The 24,021-nt window shown below is 42.9% G+C and overlaps 1 protein-coding gene across 5 annotated transcripts in view; it reads left to right on the forward strand.

Annotated features, from left to right (window-relative positions):
- Positions 1-24,021, forward strand: part of SCYL3 (SCY1 like pseudokinase 3) — a 445,770-nt gene that overhangs the window by 275,769 nt on the left and 145,980 nt on the right. For all 5 annotated transcript variants that reach the window (XM_044301161.1, XM_044301165.1, XM_044301163.1 and 2 more), the window contains one exon: positions 23,329-23,502. In XM_044301161.1, coding sequence (XP_044157096.1) covers positions 23,329-23,502 — 174 coding nt within the window. The remainder of the gene's footprint in view (positions 1-23,328; positions 23,503-24,021) is intronic.

Below are 24,021 nucleotides of genomic sequence, written 5' to 3' on the forward strand. Positions count from 1 at the left end.
TTCCAGGACCTGGGATGATGTCACACTGGTCAGCTGACAGGAAGTGATGCAAGCAGGAAGCCACAGCATCCAAACTAGGCAGGGTCCTGAAACTTGGCAACCTTTAATTTTTTACACAAAAGTGTTACTTTAAATATTTATTTTTTGTACAGAGCACATGAAAGTGAAGAAATACACTCCAAAATGTTTCACACCAATTCTCCTGTCTTCAGAAATATCCCCATTGTGGCCCTAATCTTATGTCTTGACACTGCAGTGCCTAAGCATGAAGGAGCACCTGGTGGCTTTCAGATAATACATTGCAAATGGGTTAAGCCCCATTGTACACATGGGTATGCTGTAGTGAGCATTCTGAATGCAAAATTATTATAGTATGAAGTAATGGGTACAGTATATTTTGGTTTTATTCATTTTGTTAATAAAATTTTCATAGGAAATTAGATTTTTTTTTATTTATTATTTTAGATGGATAACTCTGTTACTGTCTTATTTTTGTGGCTCATACAGATAAGTAGTGAAGCTTAGCACTTATAAGGGAGAAAGATTTCTAAAAAGGCATTTTATTGTACATATGACTATGTCTTGCTAACAAAGCAGTTGACCCGCATCTCTGTCATTCTGATGCTGTTGTATTTCATTCAAAGTCGATTCGCTCATCCCTATTGCCTCTGCATAAAAGGCGGTTTATTTAGCAACATGTTAGCTGGCCACATTCATGTAATTTTCTTACCTTCATTTAAAGTATATTTGTTACGTAGAAGAATTCTTTGAGACAGTGTTATAATAAATGTTGAATTTTTTTCATAGCTTTGCCTTTTTCATCTCTACATTCTCTACCTGATTGGATATAAGAATGCTGACAATAAAAGTGCTACTATGAACATCTATATAAATTGAGGCCCAAGTTCTGGATAAACATGATATTCTTCTCACACTCCATCGTCAAATCATCATTTGTCAACCCTGGTTAGAATATCTTATTGGATTTTAAATGTTCTGCTAGACAGCCAAAACAATGTTTACCTACATACTTTTCCATACCTCTTTGAATTAAACCACTTTTCCAAGGCATTTCTTCTGTGACTTTCAGTCAGTTTTGTTCTACAGTATATACCTATGTACATATTTTTTTATAAATTATTTCATATATTTCAGGACCTCTATATAGATATATGGATATTTTGTTGTGTTGCAGATTTATCTGTCGGTGTAAAATTGTTGCTACTCTTGGACATCAATATTTGCTTCTTCATTACTCCTGTTTATTTTTTATATCTGCTTCCTAATGTGGGGATTTTCCATTGTTGTAAATGAGGCACTTGTTTGCATTTCCTCTTACTTGCATCAACCATTTTCATTGTTACTCTAGGGATTGACTATACTTGAGAATCACGGAGTGTTAATTCACTCTAGACGTATACATTTTAACTTAATATCCTTTAAAGCTCTGAAGATCGGAATAAGAAATTGCCTGCAACTGGTCTTTTTGACATCTCTGAGCTATTAAATATTGGGAATCATTTTTTCCTGATCTCCTATGAAACCTTTCTTCAAATTTTGTAATTGTGAGAAAACTTAGCTACAGAGCTGAAATTTACTGTTGCATTTTATTCTTTTTCCTCCTTTTTATTACGGTTTCTTTCCTTATTTATAACTGGCATCTACTAAACAAAGTAGCACTATTTCTGAGGGTTTGGGTTCTTTTACATGGACCGTTTATATATGGCAATTATCAAGAACAAACTAGATGCTCCCTGATTTAATTGCCTGATTGTCAGTGGAGATAAAGGCTACATTTACATGCAGCAATCACCTCCTTTGTATGGGGACAAGCGGCCGCTACAGTGATCAAGCTTGTCGCTTGTCCCTATAGAAGATCCGGTTTTAAAAAGCACAATCTTCTGCATCGGAGCAATGATTATTGGTGTCGGCAGAATGACTTGATCACCTGATGAACGAGTGTCTGCTCATTCATCTGGTGATCTCAAGCACCTTTTACACAGGCCAATTATGGAAACACCTCACCCAATAATATGCCTGAATATTGGTCTGTTTAGATGGACCCCGATTATGTGTAATAATCAGTAATCAGGTAGTTGTCATCTCATATTGTCACTTCTAAAGTAATGGAAAATTGCAAGGATATGTCTTCCATTTATGATCGATGGGGTTCCACCTCTAGGAGCCCTACTGATCCTGAGAATGAAGGTGTCACAGAACTTTTTTTTAAATTCTGTCCCCTGTACAGTGTTTTTCCTTAGTTTTCCCTGCATAGCTGCTCTCTGGTTACCTGGCTCTGCATGGAACTGCAGGCTAGACACATTCAAGTCAATGGGGCTGATACACTTTCCTGTGCGACTGAGGAGCCAGTAGCCCTGTTGTGTAGAAAATGGTTAGCAAAGGTTGCAGTACTAAATCGGCACTGCATCTCCTTCATTCTGAGGGTCGGTGGGTTCCCAGATGTCATACCCCCACCTAACAAAAAGTGATTGCATCTATATGCCATTGCATTATCATGTAGGCATAACCCTTTAAAGAGGTTGTCCCATTACAAACACTTGTTCCCTCAGTACAAGTGTTTGATCAGTGCCTGGTCATATGACTGGCGTGTTTGAATGGCGTGTCAGTTACACATGCATGCTACTGCTTCATTCAACTCTGGAAATTGCTGGAGATGACAGAGTACAAGCGAATTGCCTATCTTTGGAAGTTCCATGTGGTTGAAAGGAGTGGCAGCACACATGATTGGCTGCCACTCCATTCAAATAGGAGAACACAGGGCTCTTGTGATTGTGCATTGTACACATATACTGTGGATAGGGGTAAGTGTTTGTAACAGGACATCCCCTTCAAAGAAAATTCTGTCTCCCTCTAAGTGCATTATTTTCATCTATTCTGTGGTGTTGGAAAGCAGGTTTAGACAGGTCTGGGTATTGGCAAGCATGTATGCCTCTGGCGAAAGCCACTTCGCCACGGTGTTTTGGAGGGGGCTGTTTGCCCGTCTCCTGCCCCTGGATTACGGGCCCTCTCATAAGCCAGGCCTCATTTGTTCACAAAGGACTTGTACTAACTTGAACCCCTGGTCTAATTCATGCCATTTAGGGATGTTAAATGTCTATGTGTATTGTAAAGGGTTGGGACATTGTATACGTTGAGTAGTGAGGTCTGTTCCATTGTCTCTCTGTGTGTATTGGCGGTGTCCCTTTGTCCTGAGAGATAATTGAATTACGTCTCAGTTGTCTCCAGGACAGAAGACTATTGTGTAGTCTCCTGCCTGTGATGATTGCATCAACCCAGTGTGAGGTTATTGTATCACAGGCAGAGGGGAGGATTTTGTGTGGGAGTGTCTGAGTGTATTGTACGTGGTTATTGGCTGTTTTTACAAAACCCTGTGGGTGGTAACCTTGTTGGAAGATGTGTATAAATCAATGCTTGTGTGTTCAAATAAAGAGTTCCTGCTTTACCCCTTCATGAAGTTTTGGCTCATGTTTGGGGAATGGGATAACTACACTCTGGGATAACTACACTCTGGGCAAACCCTCCCTGTAGGCTGTAGCATCTAACCAGGAGACCTGTTCAGCAGTCACTCAGAGCAGAGGGGAGGGCAATGAAGCAACTCAATGCAGAGAGCACTTCAGAGTGGATAGTTCATATTCTTAGTACTCCTTATAAGAAAAGCTCCACAAAAGGTATGTATGTCCTGCTCTCTTTGGCCCCTGCCTAGCTCTGCATGGAGTTTTGAATTGTCAGTACTGCTTGCAAGACTACCTTTAAATGTATCTAGAACTCAGATGTAAGATACCCATGATGTCTGAAGTGCAGTCTGTTCAGCACTTGCAGGATAAGGATAAAGGGGGTAATTTATTAACCAGAAATAAGCCTATATTAGGCCTATTTCTGGCGCAGATTGCATTGCAAAGGTCCTTTGCGCTGTAATCTGCAACCTTTCCCTGCTCACTTTGGGATGGGCCAATAGGCCCATCTCATTTTCTACACCTGGTTTAGGCGTAGAAAATGGTCTAAATGTAAGATGGCTAGGAAGCAGTGGTGCATCCACAACCAGCTATAAGGGATATTAAAAGCAACGTAAAATGAGTTTAAATGCAGAACACCAAGGCATGCATGGAAAAAAACACTTTGGAAAAACTGCCATGGAACAGTAGACTGTGCCTATAGAGAATATGCTCAAAAGCACATGGAAAAACTGTATGATAATCCCTTTTCCTGTTTACTTATGCTATTCACCCCAACATGCTTACATTTCCTAATCTAACCTTGACAGGTAATGATGCAACTAAAAAAAATTGCTACTAAATTGTATCATAAACAGACTTGTCGGAATACTGTACTTGCTGCGGATAGTTGTCATCCTAAGCACGCTATCCACAGCATACTTGTAGGTGAATTTATCAGGGCACGCTCCGCCTATTCACATGATGCAGGTTTTGAAAGAAAGTGCATCACCATTAGTGATCCTCTCAAACAACGCGGTTATCCTGTATGGATGATAAAACGTGCCATGAATATTGCACCAATCAAATGTGCTGTAGGACCTTTTCGCTAGGCAAAAATAAGGAACAAACATCAAACAATTAATGTATTACGTTCGCCACTGATTTTCATTATTTCCTTTGTCACCAAATACTTACCTATGTTACATGTTGACCCCCAATTGAAAGATATACAGTCAGGTCCATAAATATTGGGACATCGATACAATTCTAACATTTTTTGCTCTATACACCACCACAATGGATTTGGAATGAAACTAGATGTGCTTTAACTGCAGACTGTCAGCTTTAATTTGAGGGTATTTACATCCAAATCAGGTGAATGGTGTAGGAATTAGAACAGTTTGCAATATGTGCCTCCCACTTGTTAAGGGACCAAAAGTAATGGGACAATTGGCTTCTCAGCTGTTCCATGGCCAAGTGTGTGTTATTCCCTCATTATCCCAATTACAATGAGCAGATAAAAGGTCCAGAGTTAATTTCAAGTGTGCTATTTGCATTTGGAAACTGTTGCTGTCAACTCTCAAGATGAGATCCAAAGAGCTGTCACTCGGAGTGAAGCAAGCCATCATGAGGCTGAAAAAACACAACAAACCCATCAGAGAGAGAACAAAAATATTAGGCGTGGCCAAAATAACTGTTTGGAACATTCTTAAAAAGAAGGAACGCAATGGTGAGCTCAGCAACACCAAAAGACCCGGAAGACCACGGAAAACAACTGTGGTGGATAAACGAAGAATTCTTTACCTGGTGAGGAAAACACCCTTCACAACAGTTGGCCAGATCAAGAACACTTTCCAGGAGGTAGGTGTATGTGTGTCAAAGTCAACAATCAAGAGAAGACTTCACGAGAGTGAATATAGAGGGTTCACCACAAGATGTAAACCATTGGTGAGCCTCAAAAACAGGAAGGCCAGATTAGAGTTTGACAAACGACATCTAAAAAATCCTTCACAGTTCTGGAACAACATCCTATGGACAGATGAGACCAAGATCAACTTGTAACAGAGTGATGGGAAAAGAAGAGTATGGAGAAGGAAAGGAACTGCTCATGATCCTGAGCATACCACCTCATCAGTAAAGCATGGTGGTGGGCATGTATGGCTGCCAATGGAACTCGTTCTCTTGTATTTATTGATGATGTGACTGCTGACAAAAGCAGCAGGATGAATTCTGAAGTGTTTCAGGCAATATTATCTGCTCATATTCAGCCAAATGCTTCAGAACTCATTGGATGGCGCTTCACAGTGCAGATGGACAATGACCCAAAGGATACTGCAAAAGCAACCAAAGAGTTTTTAAGGGAAAGAAGTGGAATGTTATGCAATGGCCAAGTCAATCACCTGACCTGAATCGGATTGAACATGCATTTCACTTGCTGAAGACAAAACTGAAAGGAACATGCCCCAAGAACAAGCAGGAACTGAAGACCATTGAAGTAGAGGCCTGGCAGAGCACAACCAGGGATGAAACCCAGCATCTGGTGATGTCTATGCGTTCCAGACTTCAGGTTGTAATTGACTGCAAAGGATTTGCAACCAAGTATTAAAAAGTGAAAGTTTGATTTATGATGATTATTCGGTCCCATTACTTTTGGTCCCTTAACAAGTGGGAGGCACATATGCAAACTGTTGTAATTACTACACCGTTCACCTTCAAAGCTGACAGTCTGCAGTAAAAGCACATTTTGTTTGCTTCATTTTAAATCCATTGTGGTGGTGTATAGAGTCAAAAATGTTAGAATTGTGTCAATTCACTAATGTCCTTTGGGACTACTTAACACCTATTAATCCTGCACCTACCAAAATCCTAAGACTTAACTTTTATTAATTATTGATAGTAAAATTTATATAAGTGACAAGTAGTGGTTTAAAATTTCCAGTATCACTGGCCTTTATATGTCACCTAGGGCATATTGTCAGTATATTCATCTGACTAAGTATGCCTGCTACTAGATTCTATCATACTACTGCCGTGACATGTTTCGCTGTATCACGGCGTCCTCAGGGGTTAGGGCCTTAACCCCTGAGGACGCCGTGATACAGCGAAACATGTCAGGGGGCAGCGTGAAGCTCGGATTTTAAACAGTAATCACTGTGGCCTATGAGTATAGAAATAATGAAAGACACAGTGCCGATACAAAACAGGCAAGCGCGCAGCCTGTCACGGCAGTAGTATGATAGAATCTAGTAGCAGGCATACTTAGTTAGATGAATATACTGACAATATGCCCTAGGTGACATATAAAGGCCAGTGATACTGGAAATTTTAAACCACTACTTGTCACTTATATAAATTTTACTATCAATATTTAATAAAAGTTAAGTCTTAGGATTTTGGTAGGTGCAGGATTCATAGGTGTTAAGTAGTCCCAAAGGACATTAGTAGTAGTGAATTGTTGTATAACACACCGTATCCTTGCACTTAAAGGGAAAGTTTAGAAATTGTAGAATTGTGTCAATGTCCCAATATTTATGGACCTGACTGTATTATCTAATGGGTGTAGATTTATGGCAAGACTGCCTGTAATACACTAGGGAACCTGGTGGGACCCTATGTATTGCTCTCAGACTAGCAAACCCGCGAATTGCATTTCCTCTAAGAGTTTTTTTAAATAATGCTTGAATAGATGCAGTTTCTGTAAATGTGTTGTACCCACTAAACAGGTAAAATCTACCTACAACAATTATAAACATACGTCTGCCTCATGTGTAAATTGTAATAGCACTTAAATTGTTTATATTATTGAGTGCAACAAATGTAATCTTCAGTATATAGGTTAGAATCCGTGAACATTTGAACAGTATAGCCAGTCCTTACCGCAAAAGCCTGTTCGATACTGCGGTGCACTTTGTGATTATGCATCAAGTAGATACTAGCTCACTTAAGGTGTAAAAAATTGAAAAAATGCAACGATCCAAACTAGGACAGAATTGAAGGAGGGTTCTCCTCAGACATGAAGCCTTTTGGATACTGACTATTTGCAGCTGTTATCCATATGGCTTAAACCTTAAAGGGCTTCTGTCACCCCACTAAAGTGATTTTTTTTTTTTTTTGGGCTAGTGAAATTAGTTATATTGCGATATATGACAATATAATTGTGTTACTTACTTTGATCCAGCAGTTTCTGCAAAAAATATAGTTTTAATATATGTAAATTCGGTCTCTACCAGCAAGTAGGGCGGTTACTTGCTGGTAGCTGCTGCAGAAATCCGCCCCCTCGTCGTGTTGATTGACAGGGCCAGCCGGGATCTCCTCCTCCGGCCAGCCCTGTCGGCATTTCAAAAATCGCGCGCCTGTGTTGATTCGGCGCAGGCGCTCTGAGCTGAGGAGGTTCGTCTCCTCAGAACTCCCTCAGTGCGCCTGCGCCGATGACATCACCGAAATAGAAGACGTCATCGGCGCAGGCGCACTGAGGGAGTGCTGAGGAGACGAGCCTCCTCATCTCAGAGCGCCTGCGCCGAATCAACACAGGCACGCGATTTTTGAAATGCCGACAGGGCTGGCCGGAGGAGGAGATCCCGGCTGGCCCTGTCAATCAACACGACGAGGGGGCGGATTTCTGCAGCAGCTACCAGCTAGTAGCCGCCCTACTTGCTGGTAGAGACCGAATTTACATATTATAAAACTTCGTTTTTTGCAGAAAGTGCTGGATCAAAGTAAGTAACACAATTATATTGTCATATATCGCAATATAACTAATTTCACTAGCCCAAAAAAAAAAAAAAATCACTTTAGTGGGGTGACAGAAGCCCTTTAAAACGGATATGGCTTATTTTTTTATGTCATTATTCTCTGTGACTGTTATCGGTGTCTGTTCACATTATGTTACTGAAAACTATTTGCATTTTTCATGTATTTCTGTGCTTTCTTGCATATTCTCTATAGGCACAGTCCACTGTTCCATAACAGATTTTCCAAAGTGTAGTTTTCCATCCATGTCTTGCTTTTCTGCATTTAAACTCATTTTATCTTTTATGTATTATGCCATGAATAACGGCTCCTGTGCCCAAAACTGGCTGGCACAATGTTTTTAACTTGTTTATGTCCTGAAATGAAATAAAGACATTATATGCTTATCCTGCATGTGCTGACTGTTTATTCTGGTACCCAGCCCTGTGATCGTGCACCGCACCATTTATGGAGGTGAGCGCATTCTATCCTACGTTCCTACATGAGATACCCACGACCCATTTTGAGTTTGAAAATTGCAGCTGTCCAGTATTTCATATACACGGTTGAGTCATTATTATGACCATTTCCTATTTTTGACATTGACAGCATGTAGCTAGTGAAGGAAGAGACATGTTGTAAGCTGGCTTGGTGGATATATGAGGTGTGCTATAGGCTGTCTTCACACAAATTGCTTTTTACTGTCATGGGTAAATGGGGTGAGTTATCGGATTTGCAAAAAGGGATGAGTATTGGCTTTTAGGCTAAGGATAGCGTTATTTCTGAAACTGTGCAGCTTGTGAACTAGTTGTGTGCTGCTGTAGGGAAATTGTATAGGAAAAAGCAATGTGGAAACTGCTGAGCACCACTTGCTATTGATGTGAGGGGTAAACATTGGCTACAAAGGTGCGTAAGGGAAAACTGACACTATACGTGGAGCAGTTCACTGCCAAAAATGAGCCAGGGTGCTATCCGATGTGTTTCTAAAACAACAGTTCAGCAAATCTTTCTGCGTATGGTGTCTGAAGCAGATGGATGGTCACTACACATCTGTTAACATAGTTGCATTGGCAGAAAAGGCTTCACAGCAGTATTTGGAATTGGACTACCGCTGACTGTCAAAGGGTGGCCTTCTCTGATATGTCATGTTTTCTGCTTCATCAAACAGATGGATGTTGGCAGGTTTCAGACCAGAAACATCAGATGACAAACACCCTGCAACAATTGCTGAAGGAACACAAGCTGGTGGTGGCAATGTTATGATCTAGGACATTTTTTCATGGCATTCATTGGGTCCACTCATCCATGTGGTAGGAACTCTTGACCGCTTTGGGTATGAATCCACCCTTGCAGATCACGTAACCCATACAATGCGACATGTCGCACACCTAGAAATGTCTGACTTTAGGGGGCCAGAGTAGTACTTGGACATCTTGGTCATGCTCATCCAACTAATTTCCCAGACCTGAAACAATTTGAGCATCTGTGGGGCCACCTTAATTGTCGTGTTCACAGTATGGATCCTCTATCATGTACCCTCCATCAACTGTGGAATAAACTGAAATGGCTCCCGATACCTGTGACAACCTGGAATGACCTTATTGAGTCATTCCTACACACATTGGTTACTCTGGATATTAACTGGTGGTCATAATGATGTGACTCTGCTGTGTAGTTTGTAGTTAATATTTTTATTCTGACATAACAATAGCAAATCTGCTGCAGTGTGCTTTGCTTAATGGTGCTTTGGCTTCTGGCTGTGGCGTTTATTTATGCCTTTTGCTCCATAGAACTCAATTTTTGACCCAGACAAAGCTATTTTAGCTGATTTTCTAAAGTCTGAAAAATACCTCCTTCCTCCAGACCCTCCATCTTTGGCTGGGGACAAACTCTTATCTCTCCCTGTGGACACAGTAAAGCTGAAGTGTGGGGAAGGGGTAGGGTTTACTGCCCATTCATTTCAATAGACTCTCAGAGCACTGTGAAAAAGGTAGAAACATATATGGTTTTAACCCAGCTTTTCCAGGACCCTAAAAGGCAAATCTGCTTAGCTGTGGCACTTTTTGGGAGTGAAGAAAATTATTTATTTATTAGTAGTCTCTATTTTTTGCATTTAAACTCATTTTATCTTGTATGTATTATGCCATGAATATGGGCTCCTCTGCCCAAAACTGTCTGGCACTCTCTGCATAATGTATTAGGCTGTATTCACACGTCCGCAATGTGTTTTGTGGATACACGGAGACACGGATCTGCAAAACACGGAAAGCGGCAATGTGCTTTCCGCATTTTGCGGACCGCACATTGCCGACATAATAGAATATGCCTGTTCTTGTCCGCAATTGCGGACAAGAATAGGACATGTTCTATTTTTTGGCGGAAACGGAAGCACGGATGCGGAAGTGCGGATCCGCAAATGTGGATGCGGACAGCACATTCCGTCCCCATAGAGAATGAATGGGTCCGCACCCTTTCCGCAAAATTGCGGAAAGGATGCGGACCCATTTTGTGGACGTGTGAATGGAGCCTTACCGTGCTTTCCTGGAACCCATGGGAAGTCTGCCTACCTATAGTACAGTTTGGAGGATCTTTCAGTGGGATTCTAGCAATTCCAACTAGGTATTCTACAATACTTGAGATTTACCAATTTGTAATTGGGCTGATCTGGCATTCTCCAGTCTGGGATAGCTGGATTGCAGTCTCTGCGAAGTGGTTATGCTAACCAGCTTTCCAAAGCTGCTGAAATGCAAATGGTTTTAATAAATAAAAATCTGGAAAGTGTGGCGTACAATTTGTATTCAGGCCCAGCAATAGAGCCCCCCCCCCCCTTGGGTCCATACTTTGTAGTACCACCTATTTGTCAAATTACGGCTACAAGTCTTTTGGTGTATCTCTCTACTGGCTGTGCAAATCCAGAGGCTGAAATGTTTGCCCATTCTGCTTTGCAAAATAGCTCAAGCTCAGATTGGCTGCAAAGCGTCTGTGGATGGCAATTTTCAATTCTTGCCACGGATTCTTAATGGGATTTAGGTCTGGACTTTGACTAGGCTATTCTAACACATGAATATGCTTTGCTCTAAACCATTCCATTGTAGCTCTGGCTGTTTATTAAAGGGGTTATCTAATTTTAGCAAATGGCATTTATCATGTCGAGGAAGTTAATATAAGGCACTTACTAATGTATTGTTTTTATCCATATTTTAATTTGCTGGCTGGATTCATTTTTCTATCACATTATACACTGCTCATTTCATGGTTGCAGACCACCCAGTAATCTATCAGTGGTGGTCATGCTTGCACACTATAGGAAAAGGCGTCCGTCTCTCTGGTGGCCGGGACCATGGGAGCGCACATAAGCTAGTCCTTTTCTCTATATTGTGCAAGCACGACTACCACTGATAGATTGCACAGTGGTCTGTAACCATGGAAATGAGCAGTGTATAATGTAGTGGAAAAATGAATCCAGACAGCAAAGGAAGCAATATAGATAATATATTAGTAAATGGCTTGTAATTACTTCCTCTACATGATAAATGCCACTTACTGAAGTGAGACAACCCCTTTAAGTCTCATTGTCCTGCTGGAATGTTAACCTCCGCCCCAGTCTTTTTGCAACCTCTACCAGGTTTCCCACCAGTATTGGCCGGATTTAGCTTCATCCATCTTCCTATCAACTCTGACCAGCTTCCCTTTCCCTGCTGAAGAGAAGCATCCCCACAGCATGATGCTGCCACCACCATGTTTAACAGTAGGGATGGTGTGTTTAGGGTTATGTGCAGTGTTACATTTCTGCCACACAGCGTTTTGCATTTAGACCAAAAAGTTCAACTTTGGTCTCATTTGACCAGAGCACCTTTTTCCACATTTTTGCTGTGTCTCTTACATAATTTACAGCCTCTGCATCAAGGGGTTCTTTTGCAGTTGTACATTCTTCCATTTTGATTTCTGATTTTATTAATATAATCCTCTGAAATAACATCCATACCCTCATCCTTTGGTCCTTGGACAATGGAAACCTCCACAGAATTTCTATTGTTTTCTGCAACACCAGCAGAATCTTCAGCTCTGGCATCAAGGAGCCCTTTGAGCCTAAGATTATCAGATTTATCAGTGGGATCCTCTACAATAATGCTCATACCGCTGTCTGGCCTTGACATGACATTCAGCTTTCCACTCCCATGACTCTTCTATAGTGCTGCCACGTTCCATCTTGTAGGTAAGGTTTGACAGGGTTTGCTCCTCTCGAACTTTAGGTTCACTGATAAGATTCCTCAGAAAAAGTCCATCCAGATTCAGTTCCCTCCCTAGCTGGAGTAGACAGATACTGGGATACCATCCACCCTAAGTCAGTTCCCAGCAATATGTCAGTAGGGATGACATTGATTACTCCCACAGTCTGAACTCCACAATCTGCATCCCGATCCAGAAATACTTGTGCCATGGGGATTGCAGGGTTCATTCTTCCAACTCTTCACATCCAGGGTTTGTCCAGGGGGTATATCCTTGTGCGGTACTAGTTCTGGACGCACTGTACAGTCCAATAGTGACCTGGTTGCCAACGGTAACTGACTGCAGGTGATCAGCATTCCTGTCCTCTGTTTTAGTGACAGACAGTCAAAGTTCCATCAGGATTTTGGTTTTCTATTCTGAGGGCAATTGCGGCTTAAATGTCCTATTAGGTTGCAGGTAAAACATTTGCGGGAATCTACTACAGGTCTGGTGGGTTGGCTGTTGGTGGAAAGGGTACTTGTAGGTAGCTTACCCTCATTCCAGCTGGTCACAGATGGCATCCTGTTGGCTGTATAAGAGACTGCTGCTGCCTGGTCTGCTGTGTTAGGCTCTCTGTCGCCTTTAAACTGTTTCACATCCCCAGGGCAGATATAGAGAAATTGGTCCTTGAGCATAAGGTCCTCCAACTCATCAAAGGTCAAAGTTGTCCTGTTATCCACTGCCGAAAAGTAGTCCTTAAGCGACCCACAACACTAGCATAGCTGTCTGTAGGAGTCCGTTGTATTCCCCTAAACCCTTTCTGGTAGACCTCTGGGGTGCGATTGTACTTTTTGATCAGCACCTCTTTTATGGCATCATAGTCCCATTCTTGTTCTTTGGAAGAGCAGAAAATAGAATTGGGGCTTTGCCTTTAAAACATGGTGTCAGTTACTGTGCCCATTGCTCATGGAGCAGTTGGTACAGCCTGCACGTTTTTTCAATACTCCACAGAAAAATGGCCAAGTCACCATCCTCTTCCAACTTAGAGAAGTTCTCCACCTGGGGTTCTAATGGGTGTGTATCCTGAGATGGTGCTTGTGGAGAATTGCTGCTCTGTTGAATTCTTGCCATTTCTAGCTGAAAAGCCCTTTCCCGCTCTGCATCCGTATGCTCTCTCTGTGCTTTGCATTCTGCAGCCTTCCTCTCACCTGCACATTTGGCCGCTTGGTGATGTTGTGTAATGAGCTGCAGACGCATATTAGGGTCACATCCACCCATCTTTTGTAAGACTCATTGTAGAGCTAAGTCCACACCCTCCTGAGGATTGGTGCTGTGAGTGTTATCAGAAGTAACAGTTATAGGGGTGCTGTCCATTGCTTGGCTCTCCGGAGCCATACGGTGACTTTGCCCCATTTCCACCTGGCGCAGCTCCTCGTCTTGCCCAAACAATTCAGAAATAAATCGTCCTGGTCTTGCCTGTGGCATCGATGCCTCTATCTTCGCAGAGTTGGACCAGAGCCTGCTTTTCATAACAGGCTGCCATCTCAGAAAGCAGGCTTTGACAATATAAGAATAGTAAAAAACTTGGGAGGGAAACTGTTTGTACGTATGTCTCACAATAAGCACCGAGTCCGTCCTTGTATAACTGCTGTAGATCCTTGCAAGATTACAGCCAGTCCTTTATGGCAAGGAATAATCATGTAAACTAATGCTCTAGTAGACTAAAAACATCCCACCACTTACCACCTTATCACGGACGCCCGGGCCCAGGCTTTCGGCACACACCACACATTAAGGATACAAAGTAAGCTGCCACCACCGACTTTGCCCCAAGTCAGAAACGCTGCAAAAGCCACATATAAACGTCATGCTCACAAGCGATAATATATTCTCTCTATGGATTATTTAGAGCAACAAGGCGGACAAAAAATGTAAAATGAGATTAAGTAAAAAAAACATACATGAACAGTAAGAGTAAAATAAATGGGCGTAAATACAGTAATACAAAACTTACTGCCTCAGAAGAAGGGGAAGAAATGGATACCTGTCAGCTGGGCTGTGACTCCCACGCGGTGTAACAAATAAAATATGTCTATACAACATTTTTATAGAACCTGGATTGGTTTCCAGTTTTCATTGACTATCCAAATCCCAGTTCTTCCATTGGGGGTGGAATTAATGAGGGAAGTGGAGAGCGTTGAATATTGAAATCCCTTTTGAAACTTTTTAAATCTCCCTCCAAAATAAATCCCCTTCCTCCAGTATAGCAAGGGGTAGCAGATGCTTTTTTTGAAGTTTGTACATGGAAGCCGGAAGAGTTAGATACAACAGAACAGTGAGGACAACTGTCCATTTGCACCTCTGTAGCTGGCAGGAGCAATTTGGTGAAGCAATTATGGTGATGAACAAAACTTTTTCCAGTATGATGGAGCACCATGTCACAAGACAAAAGTAATAAGTGGTTCAGTGAACAAAACGTTGAAATTTTGGCTCAATGGCCAGGGAATCTGTGGTCAATCCTTTAAAAAGTGGGTTGGCAAACAAAAAAAATGAAATTGTGATGAACTTCAAGCATTGATTAGGCAAGAATGGATTTTTAGCATTTCGGATTTGGCCCAGAAGCTGATACCCAGAAAGCCAGTGCAAATTGCAGAAGCTTTGAAAAAGAAGGGTCAACACTGTAAAAACACAGTCTTTGCATAATCAATGTATTTGTCAGTAAGTAAAAAAAAAAAACTCCTGAAATACATCCGACAAAAGAGCTAAAAACACTGAAGCAGCAAACATTGTGAAAAACAAAATTTGTGTCTGTCTCATAACATTTGTAAGGGATCGCCTCTTATTTGGGGGTCATTCTCACCAATACGACTTTAGGACAACAGGTTTCAGGTCCAAACTGCTAAAGCGTACCACAGTTCACACCCGTGATGAGATGCGGCTTTCCCAGCCCGACCTCCAGCAGCCTCCAGGCTGCTCCCACACCAGGGTCTCTTGGGCGATAGTGGTCTCTCAGCCCTGCCGGCTCAGACCACACAGAGCCACTCCGGCCTTCTGTGTGCAAGTCCCCACCCCCTCTCACTCTGAGGATTCCTTTATCCCCAGGTGATTACTGCTCCTGGTCTTTCTTCAGACCTGGTGATTCTGGGGGAAGACACAGCAAATCCTGCCATATATCTCCCCTAACAACCATGAGGCATGTCACTGCTTCACATACCTCCCCCCTTTGTTCAAGCCCGTAGGGGTGAACACTAGCATCAAATCCAGATGCTCGTGAACGGGCATTAACCTGGCCTACAGTCTTCCCCTTATTCTGCCAGACCCAGGACAACAGCTCTTGGTTTGTCACCCTCATGAATTTATTACAGAGCTGACAAGGCCTCTGGGTATTTATTGTCCATCTCATGAGCAGGTACTGTCTTTTTGGCTTCTGCACAGGCCCCTCACGTCCTTTCTTGGACGGCTGCAACTCTTGACTGAACTGGTCCCAGTCATGGTCATGTCCCAACCCTTTCTCTTTTGCCTTGCGGGGCTCCTTCAGCAGAGCAGGTTTCTTATGTCTCGCTCCTTTTTCACGCATCTGGACCCCTTTACCATTATTCTCAGCAGGTGTTTCTTCGGGTTTGGAGCCAGCTTCAGAGTCTTCTCCGTCTTCAGTGGCTTTTCCCACTTCAGCAGTCGCTCTTCCCGCCCTAACCTTGGTCTCTGGGACATCCAAGGTTTTCTCCCATTTCAAGAGCTCAGCCTTAGCTTCCTTGGCCTCTGTCTCTTTGGCCTTTACTTTATTAGCCTTCTCACCATTCAGGGACATGGCATCATATCCTTGCTTTCTTAATTCCTCCTTCCCTTTCGCATCAAGGTTGGAGGCACTGGGGTCTTCAGCATACTTCTTGTCTTCTGGCGTTTTCTCCAGAGGCTCACCCAGGACACTGGTCTCCTTTTGGGGAGGAGTCAGGAGAGACAGCCCATCGTAATAGCCCGGATCTGCATACTGGTCGTCCATCTCCTCATATTTCTTCCCCAGCAGGCAGCTGGCTACTTGGAAGGCCTTGTAGGCGGAGGGGGCGTCTTTTGTGACCTGGTCCTGGTTACACACTGTCATGAGACTCTTGGCCTCTGCATCGACATCAGCCCCATCAACTGGTTCAGCCGATACCTTTTTCACCTTCTCTGCCTTGGCCAGTACCCTGGCACCACCATCTCCAGACCCACTCTTACCAGGCTCTGACTTCTTGGCACCTTCCAGAGGATCTTTCTCTTCCGGTTTCTCACTTTCTTCCACCTGCTGTGCAGGAGCACACTTAGGCTTCTCCATCTCATAGATGGCATCTTTTGAGCTCATGAGAGCTTCCATCTCTGCTCTGAGTTGCTTGTTCAGCCTCTCTAATTCATTTCGCTCCTCAAGCACTTCTTCAAGGGCTCTAGCCAAGGAGAGGGTCTTGGACTCTTTCTCCCAAGCATCAGCCTCCGCTTGGTCACGTTCTTCGGCATATCGAGCCGATATGTATTTCTCTTCAACCAAGAGCTGGTCAAACTTCTTTTGTTTCTTCTCCAATCTAGATACAGTTTGTGAAAAAAAAGGAAGTTGGTGGTGGCTGCTCTCCTTTATAGCCTATGATAAGGTGCTACAAATCCAGGGAGAGGACACCCTACCTCTCGAAAATAAATGGATTTGATAGGAATATAAGGATGAGCACTCTAACAATTGGCATATATTTATAAATTATTTATTAATTAATGCAATTTGATAACGGTGTACTCAAGTTACAATAAAACAATGATCAATACGATAAAATGGAATGGAATAAAATAATATGGAATAAAATAAAGTAAAGTAAAATACAATTGCACTGGTATCAAGTGATTCTAAGGTATCCTAATGGAAATGATCGGGTCCTGATAGTCTAATGTCCGACAGACCAAAAAAGGATCCCAAGAGGTGGAATCGATACGAACGTAAGTCCACACTTTCCAAAGTCTATTGGAGTGAATAATGTAGTTGGTAGTCTCGTCGCATCTGTTAGTATTGCCCAGTGGGACTGTATATCACAACGGTATAATAACTGACAGCTTTCAGCTTTGCAGCTGCTTACCTCTCCTTCATATACCTCCTTAGTCCTGCCGGATGCTTCAGACTGGGTCGGAAGGGTTCGTCGGGTGCAGCTTTTTTTTCGGCGATTTGATGACCGAATTGCCGAACGCTTACCTCTAAACACTTTTGATCTTGCGGTGCAGAGGCAGCGTGTAAAGTCCTTGTTTGGTGTAAAGGGCTGGCGTCGCACGTTGCTTTGCCTAGTATCCGCGTTGGATGTTAGCGGGATACTGCCGACGTCACTTCCTGCAGTGACGTATTACTTCTTGTTAAGTCCAATGATTCCGGACTGTGGTTTTCCGTTCGTAGAGAATTTTGATTCCCAGCTTTGTTAAAAACCTGTTTGCATGGCCATGCAATTTAAAGAGATACTGACAGGTGTATGGCGCAGAAACCCAGACGCGTTTCGGGAGTTGTCGCTCTCCCTTCCTCCCACTGAGGAAGGGAGAGCGACAACTCCCGAAACGCGTCTGGGTTTCTGCGCCATACACCTGTCAGTATCTCTTTAAATTGCATGGCCATGCAAACAGGTTTTTAACAAAGCTGGGAATCAAAATTCTCTACGAACGGAAAACCACAGTCCGGAATCATTGGACTTAACAAGAAGTAATACGTCACTGCAGGAAGTGACGTCGGCAGTATCCCGCTAACATCCAACGCGGATACTAGGCAAAGCAACGTGCGACGCCAGCCCTTTACACCAAACAAGGACTTTACACGCTGCCTCTGCACCGCAAGATCAAAAGTGTTTAGAGGTAAGCGTTCGGCAATTCGGTCATCAAATCGCCGAAAAAAAAGCTGCACCCGACGAACCCTTCCGACCCAGTCTGAAGCATCCGGCAGGACTAAGGAGGTATATGAAGGAGAGGTAAGCAGCTGCAAAGCTGAAAGCTGTCAGTTATTATACCGTTGTGATATACAGTCCCACTGGGCAATACTAACAGATGCGACGAGACTACCAACTACATTATTCACTCCAATAGACTTTGGAAAGTGTGGACTTACGTTCGTATCGATTCCACCTCTTGGGATCCTTTTTTGGTCTGTCGGACATTAGACTATCAGGACCCGATCATTTCCATTAGGATACCTTAGAATCACTTGATACCAGTGCAATTGTATTTTACTTTACTTTATTTTATTCCATATTATTTTATTCCATTCCATTTTATCGTATTGATCATTGTTTTATTGTAACTTGAGTACACCGTTATCAAATTGCATTAATTAATAAATAATTTATAAATATATGCCAATTGTTAGAGTGCTCATCCTTATATTCCTATTAGATACAGTTTGTCTCTGGTGGTCCAGGTCCACCATGCGATCACATAACTCTTGATCAAGTTGAGCCATCCTGGCTTCCAAATGTCTTTTCTCCTCCAAGAGAGCAGATTTTTCTGAGGCGCTGTTTAGAACCTCATCAGCCAGCTGATCTCTTTCCTGCTCTGCATGAAGTCTGGATCGCTCAGAAGCTGCAAGTTCCTCTTGAAGTTGGAGAATTTCCGCTTCTATTAGTGACTCTAGTTCCTTCAGTTCATTCATCTCTTTCTGTGACTCCTCTGGAGATTCCTGCAGTTGCTCTGCGAGAACCTCTAGCCCCATCTCTAGTGTATCTAGGGACTGTGCAGAGTGAGCGAAAACATCTTCAAGTTTGTAGCTGTACTGTCCTGTCAGGTCATCTACAACTGTCAGGATATGAGCTTCAGACACTAGGCTGTCACCCGACTGAACTCTCGTCTCGTCAGATATAACTGTCATCTGGTCGCTAGACTCGCTACTAGTAACCACTTTAGTTTTGCTGGGTCTTGACATAGTAGCCTCACTCTCGGAATTGCTAACTGTCACGGCACATAGGCCACTTATACTGCTCGTGTCATTATTAACCCTGGCCTCTAGGGGCACCCCTGAGTCAATCCCCACCTGGGACATTTTATTAATCATAGAAACCTGTGGAGACTGCACATCCACCTCTGGTCCGTGTGGTACACCCTCTAGCCCTGCCACATTGTCTACAATGGGGTCTCCTAGCGGTGTTTCTTCAACCTTTATCAACACTTTTATATCAGACACATGTTTACCAACAGGGGGAGCTTTTTCCCCAATCACAGCCTGCAAAGGAAAAGGCATGTCATTATTATCACATATTTCATATGACATCACATTTTCCTTATGCATTTCCGCACTTTTGTCACCATCACTTTGCATTTGACCAGCACCATTGTTTCCAATGGTCAATATTCTTTCCCCGTGCAGGTCAAAGTGCAGCTCCCTTAGATCCTCACTTAAAGGGACAGGTACAGGTTCTGCAGGAGTTTTTGCACTCTCTGCAGAAGTGTCTCCATTACTCCACAACTCCCAGCATAAGGGAAGATTACACCCCAACACTCCCTCATGCATAAGCTTATCTGTCAAATCAAGTTCATCAGTCTCTGTTCTCACTGGAGTCTCACGCTCAGTGAAAATCAGTGGATAGTCCATATATCCGCACGACTGTCCAGCACCTTTATTATTTTACCAGTCTCAGGTTTCAATATTGTGCTGCCTCTTACCCAGGCTAGCATGGGATCCCGGATCCTTGTCATCCCAAAACTAGCTTTGGTCATGGGCAACTGAGGAAACACAGAAACCTTCTCCCCTGCAGGTTCCTGCGAGGGAGCAATCACAGCAGGCTTATCCGCCTGTTCAGACACAGTTTTATCTCTGTGTGACTTATTACCTCCCGGCCCAGCAGATGCCCCCTGCCGCCGGCTCACTGTCACATAGTTAATAACAGGAACAGTCTTACCCTTTGTAATCAACCATTCTGGTAAAGCAGTGACATTCTCTCCCGCGGACTCATCAAGGTTGTGGTTGCTCCTAGCAACAGCTTTACTGCACCTCCGCGCTTCCTCCCTAGGACTCCGGACACAGTCGCAGGGAAGATATGCACTCCTGAGAACCGCACCGCTCTCCACCTCTTTATCTTCCCGACGGTTGCCCTTGGCAACGGCATATCTTTGCTTTTCCCCTGATAGTCCCGGCACACCACCAACCTCTTGGAACTTTGTACAGGTTCCATACAGTGTTGAGAACCCATTTCTCAAGGCCAGCTGCAACTGCGACTCCAAAGCCTCTCGCTCTGCATCAAATTTCGCCAATTCATTTTTTGTGTAGCCAATTGCTATGGCCATGTCTTCTGCCTGCTGTATGCGCCAGAGCTGCCGGACATACTCTTCCCCGAGACCCATGGTAGCAGGAAAAGCTTTCAGCCACAAGTCCACTTTTGCTGGGCTAGCGGCCCTTTAATTCACTGCACTTTTACTTGCACCACAGCAAAATAGTTCACACTCTTATGAGCAGCACCTGCTCCACTGGACAAAAAAAAGCTTCCGTTCCTTTAACGCCACACGGCAAAAAACAGCTTTTAGCAGCACCTGCAGTCTCAGCGTTGTCCCTAGCAACCGACCGTTGCCCTTCTCTCATGGACAACTGCCCGCATCCTCCACCAATTGTAAGGGATCGCCTCTTATTTGGGGGTCATTCTCACCAATACGACTTTAGGACACCAGGTTTCAGGTCCAAACTGTGCTAAAGTGTACCACAGTTCACACCCGTGATGAGATGCGGCTTTCCCAGCCCAACCTCCAGCAGCCTCCAGGCTGCTCCCACACCAGGGTCTCTTGGGGGATAGTGGTCTCTCAGCCCTGCCGGCTCAGACCACACAGAGCCACTCCAGCCTTCTGTGTGCAAGTCCCCACCCCCTCTCACTCTGAGGATTCCTTTATCCCCAGGTGATTACTGCACCTGGTCTTTCTTCAGACCTGGTGATTCTGGGGGAAGACACAGCAAATCCTTCCATATATCTCCCCTAACAACCATGAGGCATGTCACTGCCTCACACATTATTATTAACATATTACATAAGGTCGAAAAAAGACATTTGTCCACCCAGTTCAGCCTGTTATCCTGCAAGTTGATCCAGAGGAAGGCAAAAAAAAAACAAAAAAAAAAACTGTGAGGTAGAAGCCAATTTTCCCCACTTTAGGGGAATAAAAAATTCCTTCCCAACTCCAATCAGGCAATCAGACTGGATCAACGACCCCTCTCTAGTAGCTATAGCCTGTAATATTATTGCGCTCCAGAAATACATCCAGGCCCCTCTTGAATTCCTTTATTTTACTCACCATCGCCACCTCCTCAGGCAGAGAGTTCCATAGTCTCACTGCTCTTACCATAAAGAATCCTTTTCTATGTTTGTGTACAAACCTTTCCTCCAGACACAGAGGATGTCCCCTCGTCACAGTCCTGGGGATAAATAGATGATGGGATAGATCTCTGTACTGACCCCTGATATATTGATACATGTTAATTAGATCTCCCCTCAATCGTCTTTTTTCTAAAGTGAATAACCCTAATTTTGATAATCTTTCAGGGTACTGTAGTTGCGCCATTCCAGTTATTCCTTTAGTTGCCCTCCTCTGGACCCTCTCCAGCTCTGCTGTCTGCTTTGTTTACAGGAGCCCAGAACTGTACACAGTACTCCATGTGTGGTCTGACTAGTGATTTGTAAAGTGGTAGGACTATGTTCTTATCACAGGCATCTATGCCCCTTCTGATGCAACCCATTATCTTATTGGCCTTGGCAGCAGCTGCCTGACACTGTCTTTTGCAGCTTAGTTTTCTGTTTATTAAAATTCCTAGATCCTTTTCCATGTCAGTGTTACCGAGTATTTTACCATTTAGAATCTGTGGTCAATCCTTAAAAAGTGGGTTGGCAAACAAAAAAAATGAAATTGTGATAAACTTTAAGCATTGATTATGCAAGAATGGATTTTTAGCTGTCAGGATTTGGCCCAGAAGCTGATGTTTATTGTCTCAAAATGTTTATGGTACAAAAAGTACACTAAACATTTTCAAACCGAGACAAATATTATGTAATGAAACACTTTTTGATGTATAACGTGCTCTGGAGTTATTGACTTCTTAAAATTATGTATATTAATAATAGGAGTCAAAATGTCTGACATTCTCAGGAGTGGCATAGTGGCTCATTGGTTAGCCACAACATCTGTATAGAGTTTGTTTGTGTGAGTTTCCTATGGGAACTCCAATTTCCTCCCATACTCCAAGGACATACTGAGAGGGAACTTAGATTGTGGAGTCCCATTGGGGACAACTTGATGTCAATGTTTGAGAGATGAGTATTGATTTTGTTACAAAATTCCCCAAAAATGTGAGTTCTAGCAAATTTTCAGACGAATCTCAAAATGGTAGAACACACAAAAAAGGGATCATTTGGACTGTTTTTAAAAATAAATAAAAATCTGACTGGCTATCATCTATTTTTCCAAAGCCATATATAATGACCTTACTCATGCTTTCTTGACTTTAAAGATATCACAGTCCTAGGAGATGAGTGTCATACTGAACTTTTAAGAACAGTTGGGACAATTCAGGTTTAATTTATTTGACCCAAATCAAATCTGACAACAGATTCATGTGAATGGGTCCTGAAATGAATTTATAGAAATTCATTTATCTCTATCTAGTACCTATAATGTCTCATTCATGCTGATTTTTGTAGAAACTGCAATTATATTTGCTTTGAATGGTGAAAGGGATACTACCTTCAAAAATTTACATTGATATTCTATGTCTGTACCCTATGTTTAGTTTTTCTTTTTAAATGGGTTGATGGTTTTCTGGATATATATTTTTTTTAAATTACTCTATGTATTCTACACCCTGCCCTGGGTGGACATCATTATCTTTGTCTATAAGGAGAACAAATATCTTTGTAAACCTTACGGTGTTATTATATCACATTAATGTTTTTCTCATTATATGGCCATGTGTTCCCAACAGGTTCTCCAATACATGCTGCTAATAATCATCTCAACCTAGCAACACAGAACAGCTTATCAACTCTGCTAGCTAAAAGCAACTTTCCAGGAGTTAATCTGAATTGTTTGACTAATGAAGACTTGCATTTACAAGATTCTTTAAAGGAGTTCAGAAGGAAGGATTTTCCAACTGAAAGTAAGACTCACCGTTATATTGATATGTTTTCAAGTAGAGGTGGCTGCCTTTTACTATGCAGTGGGCCGGTGGCACCCAACCTCACTGTTCACACATTAATGGTCTTCAGAAGTCCACCACCAATACACATTACAAAGTGCTGCCTGACACTTTGTTCTGTATGGCAGTGAGAAGACCTGTAAGCCACATTGCAAACTGCTGGCCCTGCTTGCTGTGATAGCGAAAGTGCACAGCAGGGCAGGCGGCTTGCGATGTCACACACTGCTCACGCAGAAAGCTCCTGAAGTGTCAGCGCAGCCAGGGACTGCATCAGGCAGTTAGTTTGCTATCTGGGGGGGCCTGACTGCAAGGGCCGACTCATAGTTGCCACCACTCGCTGTTATCAGGAGGTTATCAGACTGCAGCACTGGCACCCATATCCTACTTTCAATTCTACATTTTCCTTTCTGGTTTTGAGATCCGTCAGAGGAACTCAAAACCAGAAGAAAATGCTTCAGTTTTGTCCCCATTCATCGTCCC

The sequence above is a fragment of the Bufo gargarizans genome, chromosome 7, assembly GCF_014858855.1.
Source record: "Bufo gargarizans isolate SCDJY-AF-19 chromosome 7, ASM1485885v1, whole genome shotgun sequence".
NCBI classification, from domain to species: domain Eukaryota; kingdom Metazoa; phylum Chordata; class Amphibia; order Anura; family Bufonidae; genus Bufo; species Bufo gargarizans.